Source organism: Colias croceus, chromosome 17 (genome assembly GCF_905220415.1).
Source record: "Colias croceus chromosome 17, ilColCroc2.1".
Classification (NCBI taxonomy): Eukaryota; Metazoa; Arthropoda; class Insecta; order Lepidoptera; family Pieridae; genus Colias; species Colias croceus.
Genome location: NC_059553.1, coordinates 3,515,418 through 3,532,228, shown reverse-complemented (window position 1 = coordinate 3,532,228; position 16,811 = coordinate 3,515,418). Strand labels below are relative to the sequence as shown.

Here is a 16,811-nt window from a genome sequence, read left to right as displayed (position 1 = left end):
CTATCTTACACTAAAGTAATTTTTCAAATCGGACCCGCAGTTCTTGAGATTAACGCGTTCAATCAAACAAACTAACTCTTTAGCTTTATAATTTTAAGTACAGATACAATAATAATAGTAGGGATTAAAAATAAGCGTGACCGTACATTATCATGGGTAAGCCACAACCAATGAATTTTAGAGTGTTCGCTCCATTTACGTATGGAACATAAATAACATAAGCCGTTGTTAATCCGGTTGAGAGGGAATAAAAAATCTATCATACTACATACAAAAAAGTCCATCGTACTCAGTAAAAATGTACATTTGTTATGGTAAAATATTTTTTTACAGAGATATATCGTTCGTTCGTATTCATTTTTAGATTTATATTTTTACATCGATGTTTCACACTTCTATAACTAAGTCGATTCATGTGATCAAAAATTACAATTTTTTCTACAAAATGATTATGACAAAGTTTTTCAAACATGAGTCATGAATCATTCATTCAGTAAATGTGTTTTTTGCACAGGTTCTGTGCGTGTTGAACAAATTTTATGACGAATCCAATCATTTTACACGAAAGTTATGTCACTGTCAGTTCTGTCGGTAAAGAAATCTAATCGATCCATTAAAATTGATTATACGGCACTTAATAGGAAAATGGTTTTACACGCAGCCGTCGAATTGGACGTTTCTTACTCACTCATGTATACGCATAATAAAACTTAGAAATTAACGGTTTTAAAACGCGATCCATTCAAAGTACTTGACGTTTGGAACACTTCATTTTCAACAACTCAAAAAAGGAAGAGGTTGTCAATTCGACTGTTTTTTTGTAACCTCAGAACTTTCGACTGGATGAACCTATTGATAATTCTTTTTTTTAAATGCTAGTGCTTTCCGATTGGTCCCATTAAAACTTTGTCCAGTTCTGACTATTTGAAGACGTTTTAGTTTTAGAGGAAAACATTGTTTCAAAGCGCATACAATGTCGTCGATTAGTTAAAGAAATTACGGCAAAACTATCGACCAACAACTCTATTATATTATCTATATCCTACCCTATATCACTTACATCCTGTTCATTGCCTCGGACACTATTTGAATAATTTATCGATCTATGCATGCGCATGCATACACTTTACTGGAATATCATGTACAATGCGGTTTTTTGTTCTTGTATGTATTCAATTTGTTAACAATAACAACTTGATGTGTTCGATTAAATTATTAAAATCATAAGCTTCTTGTTACGATAAGATACATTATCCCGTATCGGTCCTGTTTTAAACGGTTTTTCTTAATTTTGAAGAGTTCATTCATTTGTTCGTTCATTGTGTATTTAAGATAATAAATATTTTTTTAATGGACTTATTTTCAAAAATTCTTACACACGCATATCAATGACGCATTTGCCGTACAGCCATTTGAACAGTTGAACAGATTGAACAGTTACTGAGATTAAAATTCCGTTTGATAACAAATAGCTACCTGGCACGGTGGTTTGGTAAACTGCACTGCTGCACTGCACTCTATGTATCCTTCATATTTGAGTGTCGTGTAATACAGCAGACGAACCTCTCCACCTCTCCTATGGTGTCAACATTACATACCTTTTGCTTTAATGCTGTTTGTCTATGTTCTTTGCTGATTTAGTTATCTATTTATGTAAATTTATTTTCCTCTCTTCTAATATTTGTATTCCTATACTGCTCATTTCTCCTTTGTTTTTGTATAATATTATTTGATTCTTAAGTTATCTATCTATGTATAATTACAGTTTCTTGTATATGTATGTATTTATGCACTATCTACCTTTTTACTGATTTATTTTTCCTATATCCCAAGGTTGCCTGGAAGAAATCGCTTTTAAGCGATAAGGCCGCCAAATTGTACATTTATTATAATAATATCGTTTCTGTAAATTTTGTTTTTGTATGCAATAAAGTGTTTTCTATCTATCTATCTATCTATACCTCGGGCCACAGCGGGTGCACGGTGAGCCGGTTGTCGATGGCCGGCGGGGGCAGCTCCACCTCGTCGCGCGTGAGCTCGGCCGGCGACGACACGCGCGCGCACCGCTCCTCCTCCATTTTGTCGAAGCCGGTCTCCACCGCATCGTAGAACTCGTCGTCCGGGAGGGTGGAGTGCGGGCCCTCCTGTGGACAAGAATATTTAATATTAAGTTTTACAACATTTTTAAAGAATAGAAAAATCGATCACGATTCGGAATTATATAAAGGTTTTATAATGCTCTTTGGAGTCTGTCTACGTCTTGCCTATGACTGGTTGCGTTAGCTCTGTATAGAGAAACCTTAGTAACCGTATTGAATTAATTATATGTTTATTAGTTATTCCATCTACATTATCGATAACCGAGATTATTTTTCTCCTGCAAGCAGAATACTAGGTTCTATTCATTTCAATGTTTAATCATTTTTAATATGCCATTACCAACTTAGCATTTAAAATTCCCTAGAACAAGACAAGAGTATCACGCGTAGCAATACATTACGAATAAACAACTTAGAGAAATAACGTCCGATCGCACCACCTCAGATCACAACCGTATCATTTCATATTACATAACTGTAACATGCAATTTTATTCTCATGTTACTTGTCGGATTACATGACATGCACTTTTATTTATAATCATTTAAGAAATAAAATACTTTATGATTAACATTATTTATTGGATTAATAGGCCAATGAAACAATTAATCATCGCGTAAAATCAACAAACAGGCAGATTAATTAAATACTGAGTTATGTTGACTGTTCGGAACACCAGCTGTTGAGCTGTGAATTTTAAATTAAATTACCACTTTATTAACTTTAAATTTGCCATATGTAAAAGAAGCTGAGCTGAGGCCCAGGCTCAGGTACTTTAATGTAAAAACGGCTTTCCTTAGTATTAATGGAGCAAAAATTGGTATACAAGAGCAAAAAAGTCATGTTGGAACACAAGCCAGGGCATCAATTTCGTAGAAAAGAAGTAGAAGCAGACACTGCAGCCCAAATCCAAATTATTTAAGACCACTCATGTAAGACAAGCTTTGTTCAGAACATCACGTTTATAAATAAAGATGATGTTACATCATGAAAGAAGCAGTTGTTTCAATAGTTTCTCGCATTCCCTTGAACGTGCTCTTGTGGTAAAGTGGCCTTCTTAAAATGTATTAGTATTTAGTTTCATTTTAATTAACTTAACTGTTTGAACCAACTCTTCTTTAAAACTCGGCAAAGGGGAGACCAACCTTCGTATTATAGTTTAAAACTTTAGAGTAAAATGCATATAAAACTAGCGGTCCGCCCCGTCTTCGCCCGTGGTACATTTTTACGTTTTCTCTCCATAAGATTAAGAACCATCCTCGTACTTCAAGAAATGTAATAAAAAAAGAATTAACGAAATCGGTTCAGTTGTTCTCGAGTGATGCGCTTACCAACACATTTTGCGATTCATTTTTATATTATAGAAGATTACATACGATCATAACCATACAGAACATGGCATGCAGAGATATTTTATTTATTTTTCTTTATTTATAATTAACTGAATATCCAATATACATAACATCTGTATAAGACATATACGAAAAGCCAAACAAATTCTTGACTACCAAAGCTATGAACTTGATTTTATCAATGCAGCATGAGTCACAGTTAAGAAAATAATTAATTGTATGCGGGGCGCCGCCAACCTACATTCGATTAAGGACAAGTGGTGTAGAAACAATTTTCACTGATTGCGCTAGTGATGTCGTCTAGACGCGTATAGATTAAAAAAAATATATTTCGACGTGATTCATAAGCCGCATGTAGTTTGTTGTAATCTTATTAAAATAAGGATCTTTAATGATTTTCAATTACTCAGCGATTTTACACACTTGACAAAGGGAATGCTTCAACATTGGCTTTTGATGATTATCTATACTAATATTATAAAGTTTGTTTGTATGTTTGTTTGTTTGAACGCGCTAATCTCAGAAACTACTGGTCCGATTTGAAAAATTCTTTTGGTGTTAGATAGCCCATTTATCGAGGAAGGTTATAGACTATGTATCATCACGCTAAGACCAACAGGAGCGGAGCAATGCGGGTGAAACCGCGGGGAACCGCTAGTAATTTTCTAAAAAAACACTATTTCAAAACAATATATATAGTATAAGTTGAGAAGTAAAGAAAGCCTGGCACTTGACAGATGCATTTCACATCTGTTTCACTTGATTTCTCTTAACGGGTATGCAAGCGTAACAACCTTATAGTACCTTGTCATACATGTTTTAGTTACACATCGAAATCACTTCCTTCACATCAGTGTTGTATCTCCCTTATATATTAAATATTAAAACAAAAATCTATAATTATTAATTACAAACGATTAGTTAATAAATTTTCTATAATCAGAGCATACCGACATATTAATAGGTAATTAATAAACTGAACATAACAATGTAACGGAACCAGTATCTATTATTGAACAATTATTAAAATTGAAACTAATTTGCTATAACGCAATACCATAATATACATAGGTGGGTAATCCTAAATTGATGAATGTGGGTAACACTAAATATAACGATATTTAGTGTTTACACAATACATATAATATAAATAATATGAACGTACAAAAATATGTTCAACATTTAATTGGTAATGGAAGTAACGATTTCTTCTCTTATATCAAGTCGCATAAATTTTAATTAAAAACACAATTGTAATTAATGTATACTGTATAACGGAAACAATATAAAACATGTTATATTGTTAAAAAAACCACCTCAATAAAGGTCGTATTAATCAAGACTCGCCTAAAAATTTCGCTGATTACTATTAATGGTTCCTGCAATCAGTGACAGTTAATAAAATACAACCACTATTTCGGGACCCAGGAATTCGTATAGGTACAGAATACATCATAGCTAATATAACCAACCGTCATTTATCCATCCATCATTTATTTATCTCTGTTACTTAACCCTAGAAAGATAGTCTGCGTCAAAATGACTCCTGCGTTTTCGAAATATAGCTTTATCTTTTTAAATGTCGCGAATCCATAACTGTGCTTATAGGACATTTCATAAGTCACTAAGAGCTACCCTATGGTATACGTCTCAATAAAGTTAGAGTAACCAATTTTGAAATATAACGACTACGTGAGTCAAAATTACGCATGATTATCTTTACCGTGACTTTTAAGATTTTGACTTCTATGGTAGTTTGAATATTTTTTAGCTTATTTTTACTGTATATTGTGACTTATGTTAAAAATTTATTTTTATACATATTGAAGCAAATATAGAAAACAATTGGGGATAGAAAATTGGAAGAATATTGTATACTAGCCGCTCTTATGCAAAGCGATGAGGGTCCCTGTGATGAAACCGATAGGGAAGTAGGAGGACCACGAAATTGAAAATGACGAGCAAAGTGACACAGAAGAAGCTTTTCCCGATGAGGTACAAAGCAAAGATGATATATTACATTCAAGCAAAAGGCGAAGTAGATGCATTAGACCGAATGTGTTCCCTGATGTTCAATAGTAGTAAGACAATGAGATGGCCAATGGCTTTATTTTATGGAATCAATAAAATTGCTTGGATATTGCATATTAAATTTATAGCCACAATGTTAACATCAAAGCACAAAAACATCCGAGTCAAAAAAACATGAAATATAGAAGCATGGAACCGTCTTCTTTGTTTATGCGTGGGTGTTTAGAATCACCAGCTTTGATAAGATATTTGCGTGATAATATCTCCAAGTTGTTGCCAAATGAAGTATCTGGTACATCGTAAGAAAGTACTGAGGAGGCCTTCCGTAAAAAAAAAAACGTATTTACTATACGATTTGTCCTTCTGAAATATGACGAAAGGCAAATTCCTCCTGCAAAAAATGTAACATCGTTATATTATGTCGTGAGCATACGTTGATATGTGCTAAACTTGTTTCTCACTATTTTTTATATAAGTATATGTACAACATATATATAAGATATAAAAAAGTCTGATAATTGTGGCCAAAAATAAGTTTTTATTAGAAATAATACGTGTTACAAGAATTGTAGATTTAAAGCAGACGTTTAATGTTTTCGTTTTTTTATATGTATAAAAATAATTAAAAATAAATTATTTGTAATATTAATTATTCTAACATAACTGTAAATATATAATAACTTACAATTTATAGAAAAAAAACAATATACCGCGACTTAGAGCTAACTAAAAAACATGCGTAAATTTGACGCATGACTATCTTTCCCGTATTACTCAATATGATTATCTTTCTAGGGTTAAAATAAGACACACCTTTGCAGACCTCACTTAAATCTTTTACTTCAGATTCGAAATTTTACGAGCAACGAATATAATTAAGAATAAACCACCTCTCATAACATTCCTCATTGTAAGCCACATAGTAAACTAAATATACCTACGTATATAATTGCGTTTATATTTTCGCCATACTTAAGTGGGATTTAGATAATTGTAGTTTCCGGATTATACACAAGGTCAAAATCATCCAGTTATACAATATTTTACGACGTCGTTGGTGCGCCGTATCGAAATTCGAAATAGAAAGGACCTTTGTATTATTTTTATTCGTATTGTTAGAAGAAAGTGGTAACAACATGAGTGTTCGTAATTTATAATCTATTTTTATGACTGCAACCTCACATGATGTTTAATTTGTTATTGCTTAGTGTTCTGTGTTATCATCTCATTTCCTTTACAAATACTGAATGATAAATACGTTTGCTAACGTGAAGCAAATATTTGTGCGCTGTAAAATGTGTTATACAAAATGTAATTATGAAGATGGAAGTTAATTAACTTCTACGAAACATATTCCACATCACGAGAACATGTACTGACCTAGTTGGAAATAGTTGAAAACCTTTGATGATTTTTAAATTAATTATGTATATCTAAAACTTATATGTCAGCGTGTAAGTATGAAAGCGAAAGTAAACTTAAGACTAAATGAAACTAGGTACTTAACCATGATAATACCGTAAGTGTGAATGTGCCAAAATTAATATTAATTAAAATAATATGTAAACTAATTTTCAAGAATGTTAAAACAGTGTTATTTAAGTCACCGCTCCCAATTTATTATTCTTTGTGCATATCTCTGGCACGTATTCAATTTAGCGTTTCACGAGTTTGCACCATTGCATTATGTGATAAATTCTCAAAAACTTGTTAAACAGACATCGGTCACAGTAAAAGTTGAATAAATTAATAGTCATTTTAGAATTTGATGTAGACACACCCCCATGACTAAATCAAACGAACTTTGATCATGAAATACTGATAAAATAATCTTATCATGTTAAATACTGATCACGAAATATTCGACAATCGACATTCTCTGCTCTTTATACAAATTCTCATATCATAAATGCTCCGATCCAAAATATATAATTTTCAGTGCATAGCAACCAAGGACCACAACCCTCGATCACGTGACAACTGACGTCACAAGACACATAACATGATACCTACAAATCCCATACGACATCCAAACGAAGGGTAGTCACTCCCACTATGGCGTGTTCATCATTACCCGATGACGTTACAACCACACCCTTCAAAGTAAAAGCCGACGCGACGAGCACCACAGTCCATACCCCTTGATAACGAAGCTATTTTTAGCTTGAATCAGACATTCGACATTTTACTATCATTATTTGAAGTATATATAAGCAATTAAATTATTAAATTACGTACCATTTACGAAACACAAATGAAATTCATCCTCTTTTATTTATTTTACATTTATTTGAACATTCTATTAAAAGGACTTCCGACAATTTGGACACTGAACATGGACAGGAGACGTTTTTCGTGGATGTACCTGGGTATACAAATATGAATCAAACAGAATGAAAGACGTTGACTTATGCTTCGATATGGAATATGCATTACGATCTATAGAGCTTATAGGCAGTTAGGCACCCTATCAACGGAACAATTCAAAACAGTCAGCACTTAATTGGTAGCGGAAACTAATTTGGCCTGACAATAGAATAAAAGAAGAGCGAAAGTGAACGTCACTATACACAGCATAGATTTTATCGTAGTACCAAATAAAATATGCGAGTGTTTACTAAAAATATAATAATTCATTATAACATCCATTCGACTCTACTTAATATTAGGAGACACCCTCAACCTTTTCCATTAAAACAGTGCGTCACAGAAGTCATAAATATCAAATATACAACACTAATCGGCTTATACCATCTTAAAGACAGTCATATAATCATCTATTTTTAATCTGTGTCCATTTATATTTACAAGACTGTAAACGGATTATGCTTCAACTCTAACCATGAAACTGGAGTCAAGGTTACGGTATCAGTTAACCAACACACTGCACAGAGCGCTTTGTTCCAGCAAGTATTGCGAATTAGCACATCAAAGCCGCTGACGTCACACCAACAAAACGCCTCCGACCATTGTATCACTTATCGAAAATGGACTAATTTCGCTCTGTTAACCGCACTAAGCAGTTTCATTAGCGGCCATTAACTTTCTATCGAACATAACCTTTCGAAACGGGTTTACTAATCCTCGCTAATTGCTGTGCTTTGATAATAATTTATAATTCCTCACAATAACATTTTTTTATAATCTGGGACTTAAATTTATTCAGCCAATAGTAATTACGATTTCATCACGTAATTCGAACTAAGCCGTAAACGTTTTACGAGTAATATTTTTTTCATTAGAAGAGGGTAGTTGTAAAATTTGCTCAAGAGTGTTTGTTGTTGTTTTTTCAAAGCGAAGAGAACTTAGTTTAAACATTCAATTTTGCAATTTCTACATATCCAGATACAACCGCTCCCTCCATAAATATACATAAACATTTAATGGCTAGCAATAAATTTCTGTACACGTTGAAGAATATTCAATATCATCAAGGACAATATCAAAATAATTCGATATTGAATCGTACAATTCCATGCGACCTATCAGCACACAATGCACCACATAAACATCTGTACAAATACAGATAATATAATATAACAAAAGCAATAAAAGTGCCAACGTACCGTCTACATGGTGCACAAATCAGCGACTACAAAAACTGAATACACGCGTATTGCCCTGACCCCGCCGGCGAAGGGATGGGTAAACAAATGACGGCCGTGACGTCATAGTTACCAAATGAACCCTCAAATAACAACTTCCTAGCTGACGGAATATACATATTGAGGAGCAAAGAATATAAATCACACGTCACAACGAAGAAGTATGTCGCTTTTTTTGTAAAGTTGTTTTTCGGTATAGCGGACTTAATATTACATTTTCCTTTTAGGCTCAGTTATAATCACTTTATTGTCTAATAAAAAATTCATATCATTCCGTTAGACGGGATTTATATAAATCACCTGAATGTATAACTTTATTTATAGCCCCGTAGGCGAAAAATCAATTCTAATAGTCAAAAGTGTTGACAAGATAAATGCTTACCTAACATATCAAGCCAAACCAAAAACAAAAAGGGTTTAAAAATCTCTAGAAAACCTTTTAACGAGAAGCAAGTGAAACTAATATATTCTAGTAAACGAATCAATAAGAATATATAATCTTCCAAACACTGTTCTTCATCAAATAAAAGGTTTGAAAAAGATTGGATTCCATCAATCACATCGAGCAAAGGGCTATCGCAATAAACATCGAAGGACATGTAATAAAGACACCCCAGCTCCAAAGCTTCAAGCTACATTAACTCGCCTACAAAAGGGTGTCAATCAGTTTACCTAGGATTGTAAAAAAACATTTGCGTAATGTAAGTAGAAGTAATAGATTCAAACGATCCTTGTATTTAGTCTGGATCACTTAGAAGATCCTAATAATTATCACAAAGCGACTAAAAGTGATGCTACTAAAAATGCTACGCTAAGTTACTTAAATGAGTCTTAACGATGTATCAAAATATATAGTTCAGGATACATCGCCCATTTTTGCAAGTGACTACTATCAAGCTGATTTTCCGTTTGTAGCTTTATTTTGATGAGACACCGAATAATTTCGTGTACGAAACTCTCGATTTTGGTAGCTAACAGAGATAACAAGGATAAACATTTTTGATTTGATGGTTCTCAAATATTTATTACGCAATTTGTAGGACAATATGTCTGTTGAATTATATAAACATTAACTAAGTGAAAACAAAAAAAATCAGCTTGTTAGTAATCATTTATGATGACCTCGTTATCGATATACTTTGGAAAGGGGGACTCTTTCAACCAACCATAGATTTTGTAGGACAAATATTTTTTCGAATAATTTAGGTAATTATCTTGAGATTGAACAAAAAAAAAATCAGTTAGTAATAAATATTTGAGAACCATCAAATCAAAAATTTTTATCCTTGTTATCTCTGTTAGCTACCACAATCGAGACTTTCGTACACGAAATTATTGGGCGTCTCATCAAAACAAAGCTACAAACGGAAAATTAGCTTGATAGTAGTCACTTGCAAAAATGGGCGATGTATCCTGAACTAATAATATTAGTAAGATAATGAACCAAATTTATTAAGCCGACCAGCAAAAGTGTATTACTGATTGAGCATCTTTTTACACTCGGATTACAGAAGACATAACATTGTAATAATCATTTCGTCACAATTGCTGACTGGCTCGAATATTGACGAAATGAGGACGAAAACAAACAATTGTTTAGATTTCTAAAACTACACATTATGAATAGAACACATTACGTAAACTATGTATGTACAATAACTTTCGCATTTTATTAATATGGACTGGAAGCGTTTTTGCCACAGCCCCTATGCGAGATAGAAAATAAAAGAGAAAGAGCGAGTAATTACAGGAAGCAGGTCCAATCATAACCTCGTCAGGCACGCAACGTCGATTATAAAGTCTTGGTTATAAATCAACGTCTATTAAACCATAGACCTGTAAATTTTACAAGGTAACTTCCATCTTGATTGTTGCTACAGCTAATATCATTAATTATTATGTCATAATAGAGTAAGATCCCAGAGCGATAAGACATAACTTATTTTCTAAAATATGAAACTTTAAGTTCTCAGTAGTGTCTCATGTACTTTGTATACCTGCGTGTTTGTGAAGTTTGCCCAGTGACACCTGGGCAGGTACCAGGTGAGAAAGGTGACTAAAAATAAGAGTTACTTTACTTAAATTTAGATGGCTGATTTTTAGATATATTTTATAGAATATCATTCTCAAATGGTATCGCAAGTATCAGACACTTTTCATGGACCAAAACTTTTGTCAGACGCTTTAAAGCTCCATCAAAAATAAATAAACTTTACATAATTTTTTGTGGCTGATTTTTTAACATGTTATCAACATAACTATTGCAAAATTATATTTAATCAGTCAGACAAATTGGAATGACCAAAAATCCACTAAACACAAAAATTATTCGGCCGTGAGTACGAACGCGAGAGCATTATGCATGCGTTTCAGAGCGAGTGAGACGTCCATAGTAACACAATATACAGATACATACAGTAAGGAAACTTCATACAAAACGTCCGAAATGGCTCACGCGCACAAGAAAGCCTGTTTACGAGTATCCTAAGGGTATTGAGGTGGATCGATAGTAGCGGGTGACACATTCCCAGATTTTGAATAACAAAGATACGTAGTATAGAAAAAAGTTTAAAGTGATGTCAATTCACATTAAATAAATATCGATTGTTTCAGTTTGTAGCCCTTTCAATAAATATATTTGTACATAGTACATACCGTATCTTACTACAAGTTAAAAAGATACGATTTTTAAATTTCTATAGATATGGCAGCATGAGTTTTAAATTATGTTGACATATTTTCTCCCAAAATGATAGCTACAAATAGTCACTATTAGCCTATTAGGAGTCCAGTCTGTTTAAAGATCGCATCTATTTTTTACGCAATCTAGAAGAGCACAAAAATCTAAAAAAATGGAAACCTTACAAAATCTTGTTTCAATTTATGTGCATACTTGCGTAAATATTAGGGAAGAAAAAGATAGATATTATAATTATTGTATTTTTATCGATACGTGACTTTACCACTTTGTCAAGCACTAAGCCTGTCACACTATTTTCTTTTTCATCCTAAAACAAAAAGGTGGAGGTTCTATGCTAAAAATTAATTTACCGAATATATGCAATAAATTATTTTAATTTTAATAATTATTAATTATTACCTTAATGTTGAAATTCATTTTATTTGAAAAGAGATGCGGAAATATTTTATCGAAAGCAGTAAGTACTTTTTGGAATATTTACTTTCTTCGCTCTGACACGCATGCTCATATAGTGCTCTCGCGTTCGTACTCACGGCTGAATATTTTTTGTGTTTAGTGGATTTTTGGTCATTCTAATTTGTCTGACTGATTAAATATAATTTTGTAATAGTTATGTTGATAACATATTAAAAAATCAGACATTAAAAAATAAGTAAAGTTCATTTATTTTTGGTGGAGCTTTAAAGCGTCTGACAAAAGTTTTGGTCCATGAAAAGTGTCTGATACTTGCGATACCATTTGAGAATGATATTCTATAAAATATATCTAAAAATCAGCCATCTAAATTTAAGTAAAGTAACTCTTATTTTTAGTCACCTTTCTCACCTGGTACCTGCCCAGGTGTCACTGGGCAAACTTCACAAACACGCAGGTATACAAAGTACATGAGACACTACTGAGAACTTAAAGTTTCATCTTTTAGAAAATAAGTTATGTCTTATCGCTCTGGGATCTTGGACTATAATAGTTTGATTGTGTACATTTTTATTTAGATTGAATTTCAGTCTGTAAAAAAGATACAGAAAACAAACAAATTACCACTACTAAATTCCAATAAATGTTTATTAAATAAAAAAAATATAGATTTTTTGTTTCTTACTTTCAAACTGATTTAAACTATGGTAGTTTTTTTGTTTCTTTTACACTATTACCTCTCGCTATTAAAAACAACAAAATTCGTAAAAAAAAATCTGTAATTCCGATATTTTCACAGTTTTCCCCAATCCAGTGCTGTTAAAACAGAATATCCTCTTTGAATGTATCGATAAAGTGTCCAAAGAATCAGGCAATTTCTTATTCAGTCGTCCCTTCGAATTTACTGCAGAATCTAATTTCTCAATTTTCTCTCTCAACTATTTTGGCTGTAGCCGCTGTAACTGTTGCTGTTGTTCTTCAATAAGCTTTTGTTGTTGCATATGCAGGGCCATACACATTTCTCGTTGTCGTTGCTCTTGTTGCTTACACTCTTTCAGTTGTTGCTGATATTGTAAGCCTTTGTACATTAGCTGCTCTTGTAACTTTTTGAACATTTCTTCGTACTGTTTAGTTTCGTTAAACAGTTGTTCATATTTACGTGCACATAGTGTTGATAGAGTGTCCGAATTGTATAGACACAATGGGCCCAAACAAAATTCACAATTTCCAATGTGAATAATGCAAAATAAAATTAGCAAATGATACATATTGGTATGGTTGAGGCACGGCAAATGTGGTATACGCTGCTTCTTATCTTATTTATAAGCAAATAGATACAATTAATGCAACCAATTTATGTTCCTTATCAAATTCATAATTTCTTGTTTGTAAATACCAAAAGGGACGTCTGATTTGTTACATCGATAAAATAATGAGTAATAATTGTTATGAGGGCTATAACCTCGGTTAATAGCCTCATTTCAAAATCGAATGGAAGGTGAAACTAATATTCAATACCAGAATCTAAAGATGTATTTTAAGATATTTCTGTGTGATAAATATTCAGTACATGCTATGAACCCGAGTCTTTCGCTGTACTTAATCTGCATGATACAGGCTGCGGCTTGCACCTACTGCAATATCCTTAATACTTAACAACGCTATTTATGACATGAATCTATTACATCAATACATAGTATAAAACAAAGTCGCTTTCTCTGTGCCTATTTCGCTATGTCCCTTTATGCTTAAATCTTTAAAACTACGTAACGGATTTTGATGCGGTTTTTTTTAATAGATAGAGTGATTTAAGAGGAAGGTTTTAGTATATAGTTTATTAGGTTTTAGACAAAGCGGGCGAAGCCGCGGGCGGTAAGCTAGTATTTACTATAACTACTTAGCATAGATATAAATGAAATATTATAACTCTTCATTTCATTAACAGAACAAAATAAAGATATTACAAAAAATATTTACATAACAATACATTAATTCATTTATTCAGTTATCATATTCATTCATGAATAAATTCATATTATGCTCGTTCTATTGGATTATGTCTTTATTATTCATGTTGGATAATAATTAGTAATTACATTGATACCTTAGATTACAAAATAAAGTATGATACAAATTCAATAAAAAGATACTCACAAAAAAAAACATATCATTATCAAAAGAGCTTGTAGTGCTTTAAAACAATAACTATAAGTCCGTTCGCGTTAAGAAAATAGTGAGTCATCAGTGCAACTACAGGATGAGGGTGTATTCACAGTGGAGAAAAAGTACAAACATTTTTTTAAACATTAAATTATTATTAATGGAAAAAAAATGTCTTAAAATTACTTAAATCACTATTCAGTATCGCTAGATTCTTCAGTTACATTTATTATGAAATAATTTTTACCGCATGCACTTGCTGTTTTTATGACTATGCTCTCCACAGTTGCATTTAAATCACACAATTTAAAGTACTTATAAACATTGTAAATTATGCGTCTCTCTCCGCTATGGATTATTGATCCACATTTATTCTTTCGAATTGGTGAAGTATTCATTTTCAAAATTTATTGTTGAACGAGTCACGCAAAATACACAACCGTTTTGTTCGAAGGTCAGATTTCAACAGTCACTGTGAACTCGACTTTCTAATTTGGGGCCATCCATAAAGTACGTCACACTAATTTCATGAGTTTTTGAGCACCCCCCCGTCCTTGTCACAGGTGGTCACATTTCTAAGACCCCCCCTCCCTAGTGTGACGTCACATGTTTTGCAATATAACATCGAAAAATTTTTAAATTAAAACAGCAGTTCCGAATTTAGTTTTTTTATGAAATCAACATAATATCAAATATTTGAAACAAAAGTGCACGCCTCATAATCTCATCCTTTACAATAAAATTGATTATTTATAAAGGTGTATATAATATAAGTATGTAGATACACTTGTTCTCAAGTGCCAATGCTCTTGTACTGTCTCAAAACAGTTGGAAAAGTAAAGAAAGCGGTACCGTAATAATTGAGCTATTTTTCTTGTGGCCCCACCTAGATGTGAAACTGCGCAGGGAAGTAAGGGACTGACTACCAACTTATTTTTTTAAACCTTGGCTTATAGTATAAAGAATCGAGTTTATAATGGTGAATTTTGAGTACACTATAAATATATAAAAAAGTCGATATTTTTTTTTGTTTATTTAATAACAATTAAACCACATCGAATCAGACCCTGAAAAATGAAAGGGTTCTATTCCTGAGCATACTCAAGCGTAAAAGAAAAAAAAAGACTCGATTAGTAAAGTATTTCGGTCGCTATCGTGTTAACAAGAAAATCCTCCGCACATACAGACACACGGACGTCCAAGACAGAACTTTTTTAAACTGTTTATTAACTAGTTTAAATAACAAAAATGACATCAAAAATATCATGAATGTTAAAAATAGTGTTTTTTCTTAATATGTGTGTGTATGTATTATCTTACAAGTGCAATGTATGATACATAAAGACATTTTAAGTTTGAAAAATCAGCGCTCAACGCTTCGCTTATGAGGCGTGCAATAAACTAATGAACAAATATAAATTGTCAACAAAACAATTTAAACCGTATTGCCCTAAACTCTAAAGATAGAGTTGGACATATTTTAATATTTTTTAGTTTAATTTATACTTCAAATTACGCGATTAGTACCTCTAGATTTTGAAATGTGATGTCACGAAACTTAGGACCCCTCCCACCCCTTGTCACACCATGTCACACTTTGTCGACCCCCTCCCCCCCTCTTTACGTGTGACGTACTTTATGGATGGCCCCTTTGGGGCGTGGCCAGGCCGGCGGACAACGATGACTCACTATTTTCTTAACGCGAACGGACTTATACAGATTTACATTACCTAACTTATAATTTCTCGATACAAATTCTATAAAGAGAACCTCGTAAAACATAAAAAAGTCTCCTCCTCAAAAGACTTTTTAAATCAAAAGTTATACCATGTAGATACGCCTCCAATCACGAAAGAGCAAAAGAGTGAAAGCAATAAACATCAAACGACGTGCAATAAAGATGACGAGCTAGCAGCTAGCTACATTAACTCGTCTGCCGTGACGAGGGGTGCCGTCGATAGCCTTCTTTAATGGCGAATGACGCAATGGCCCATCCCTAGTTGCTATGCACGAGCTATAAGGGATGTTCTAAGACATGTAACTGTAGAGTGTAGATGTAGAACACATAGAGGAAAAGCAATTACATTACGTAGAAAAAGGGCGTGTAAACGAATTAATTTTGAGTAAAATATTGGCGAAAAGAATTATTTCTTGGTATAGAGCACTCATCAGTTAATACACTACCTTGATTATTGATTCAAACACAGAAGATATCGTAAATCTCAATTCATTAATCGCTGACTATTTTAACTACCCAGAAAGTTACTATGAATATAATTAGTTTGTGAACTTCGGAAACAAAATACTTTGAACTAAAATAGTTTGTAGCTAATCTACCACTTCCTGGTTTTCGCGATATAATCATTAATCATTTAATACTATAGTCGAGCCAATTTAATAGGCAACATTTGACGTCTATCAATTTTATCTTCGAAGAGAGGTAACCTGC

At 32.8% G+C, this 16,811-nt stretch overlaps 1 protein-coding gene and 1 long non-coding RNA gene across 4 annotated transcripts in view; both read right to left on the bottom strand.

Annotated features, from left to right (window-relative positions):
* The window catches only part of LOC123698960 (ceramide transfer protein), a 44,351-nt gene that overhangs the window by 10,009 nt on the left and 17,531 nt on the right, over positions 1 to 16,811 (bottom strand). For all 3 annotated transcript variants that reach the window (XM_045645797.1, XM_045645796.1, XM_045645798.1), the window contains exon 7: positions 1,962 to 2,144. In XM_045645797.1, the coding sequence (XP_045501753.1) occupies positions 1,962 to 2,144 (183 nt within the window). The remainder of the gene's footprint in view (positions 1 to 1,961; positions 2,145 to 16,811) is intronic.
* On the bottom strand, positions 5,590 to 6,273 carry LOC123698961. The gene is made up of 2 exons (XR_006752474.1): positions 6,037 to 6,273; positions 5,590 to 5,873 (listed from the first exon to the last, which is right to left on the bottom strand). It is a non-coding gene; the product is annotated as an uncharacterized LOC123698961 (long non-coding RNA).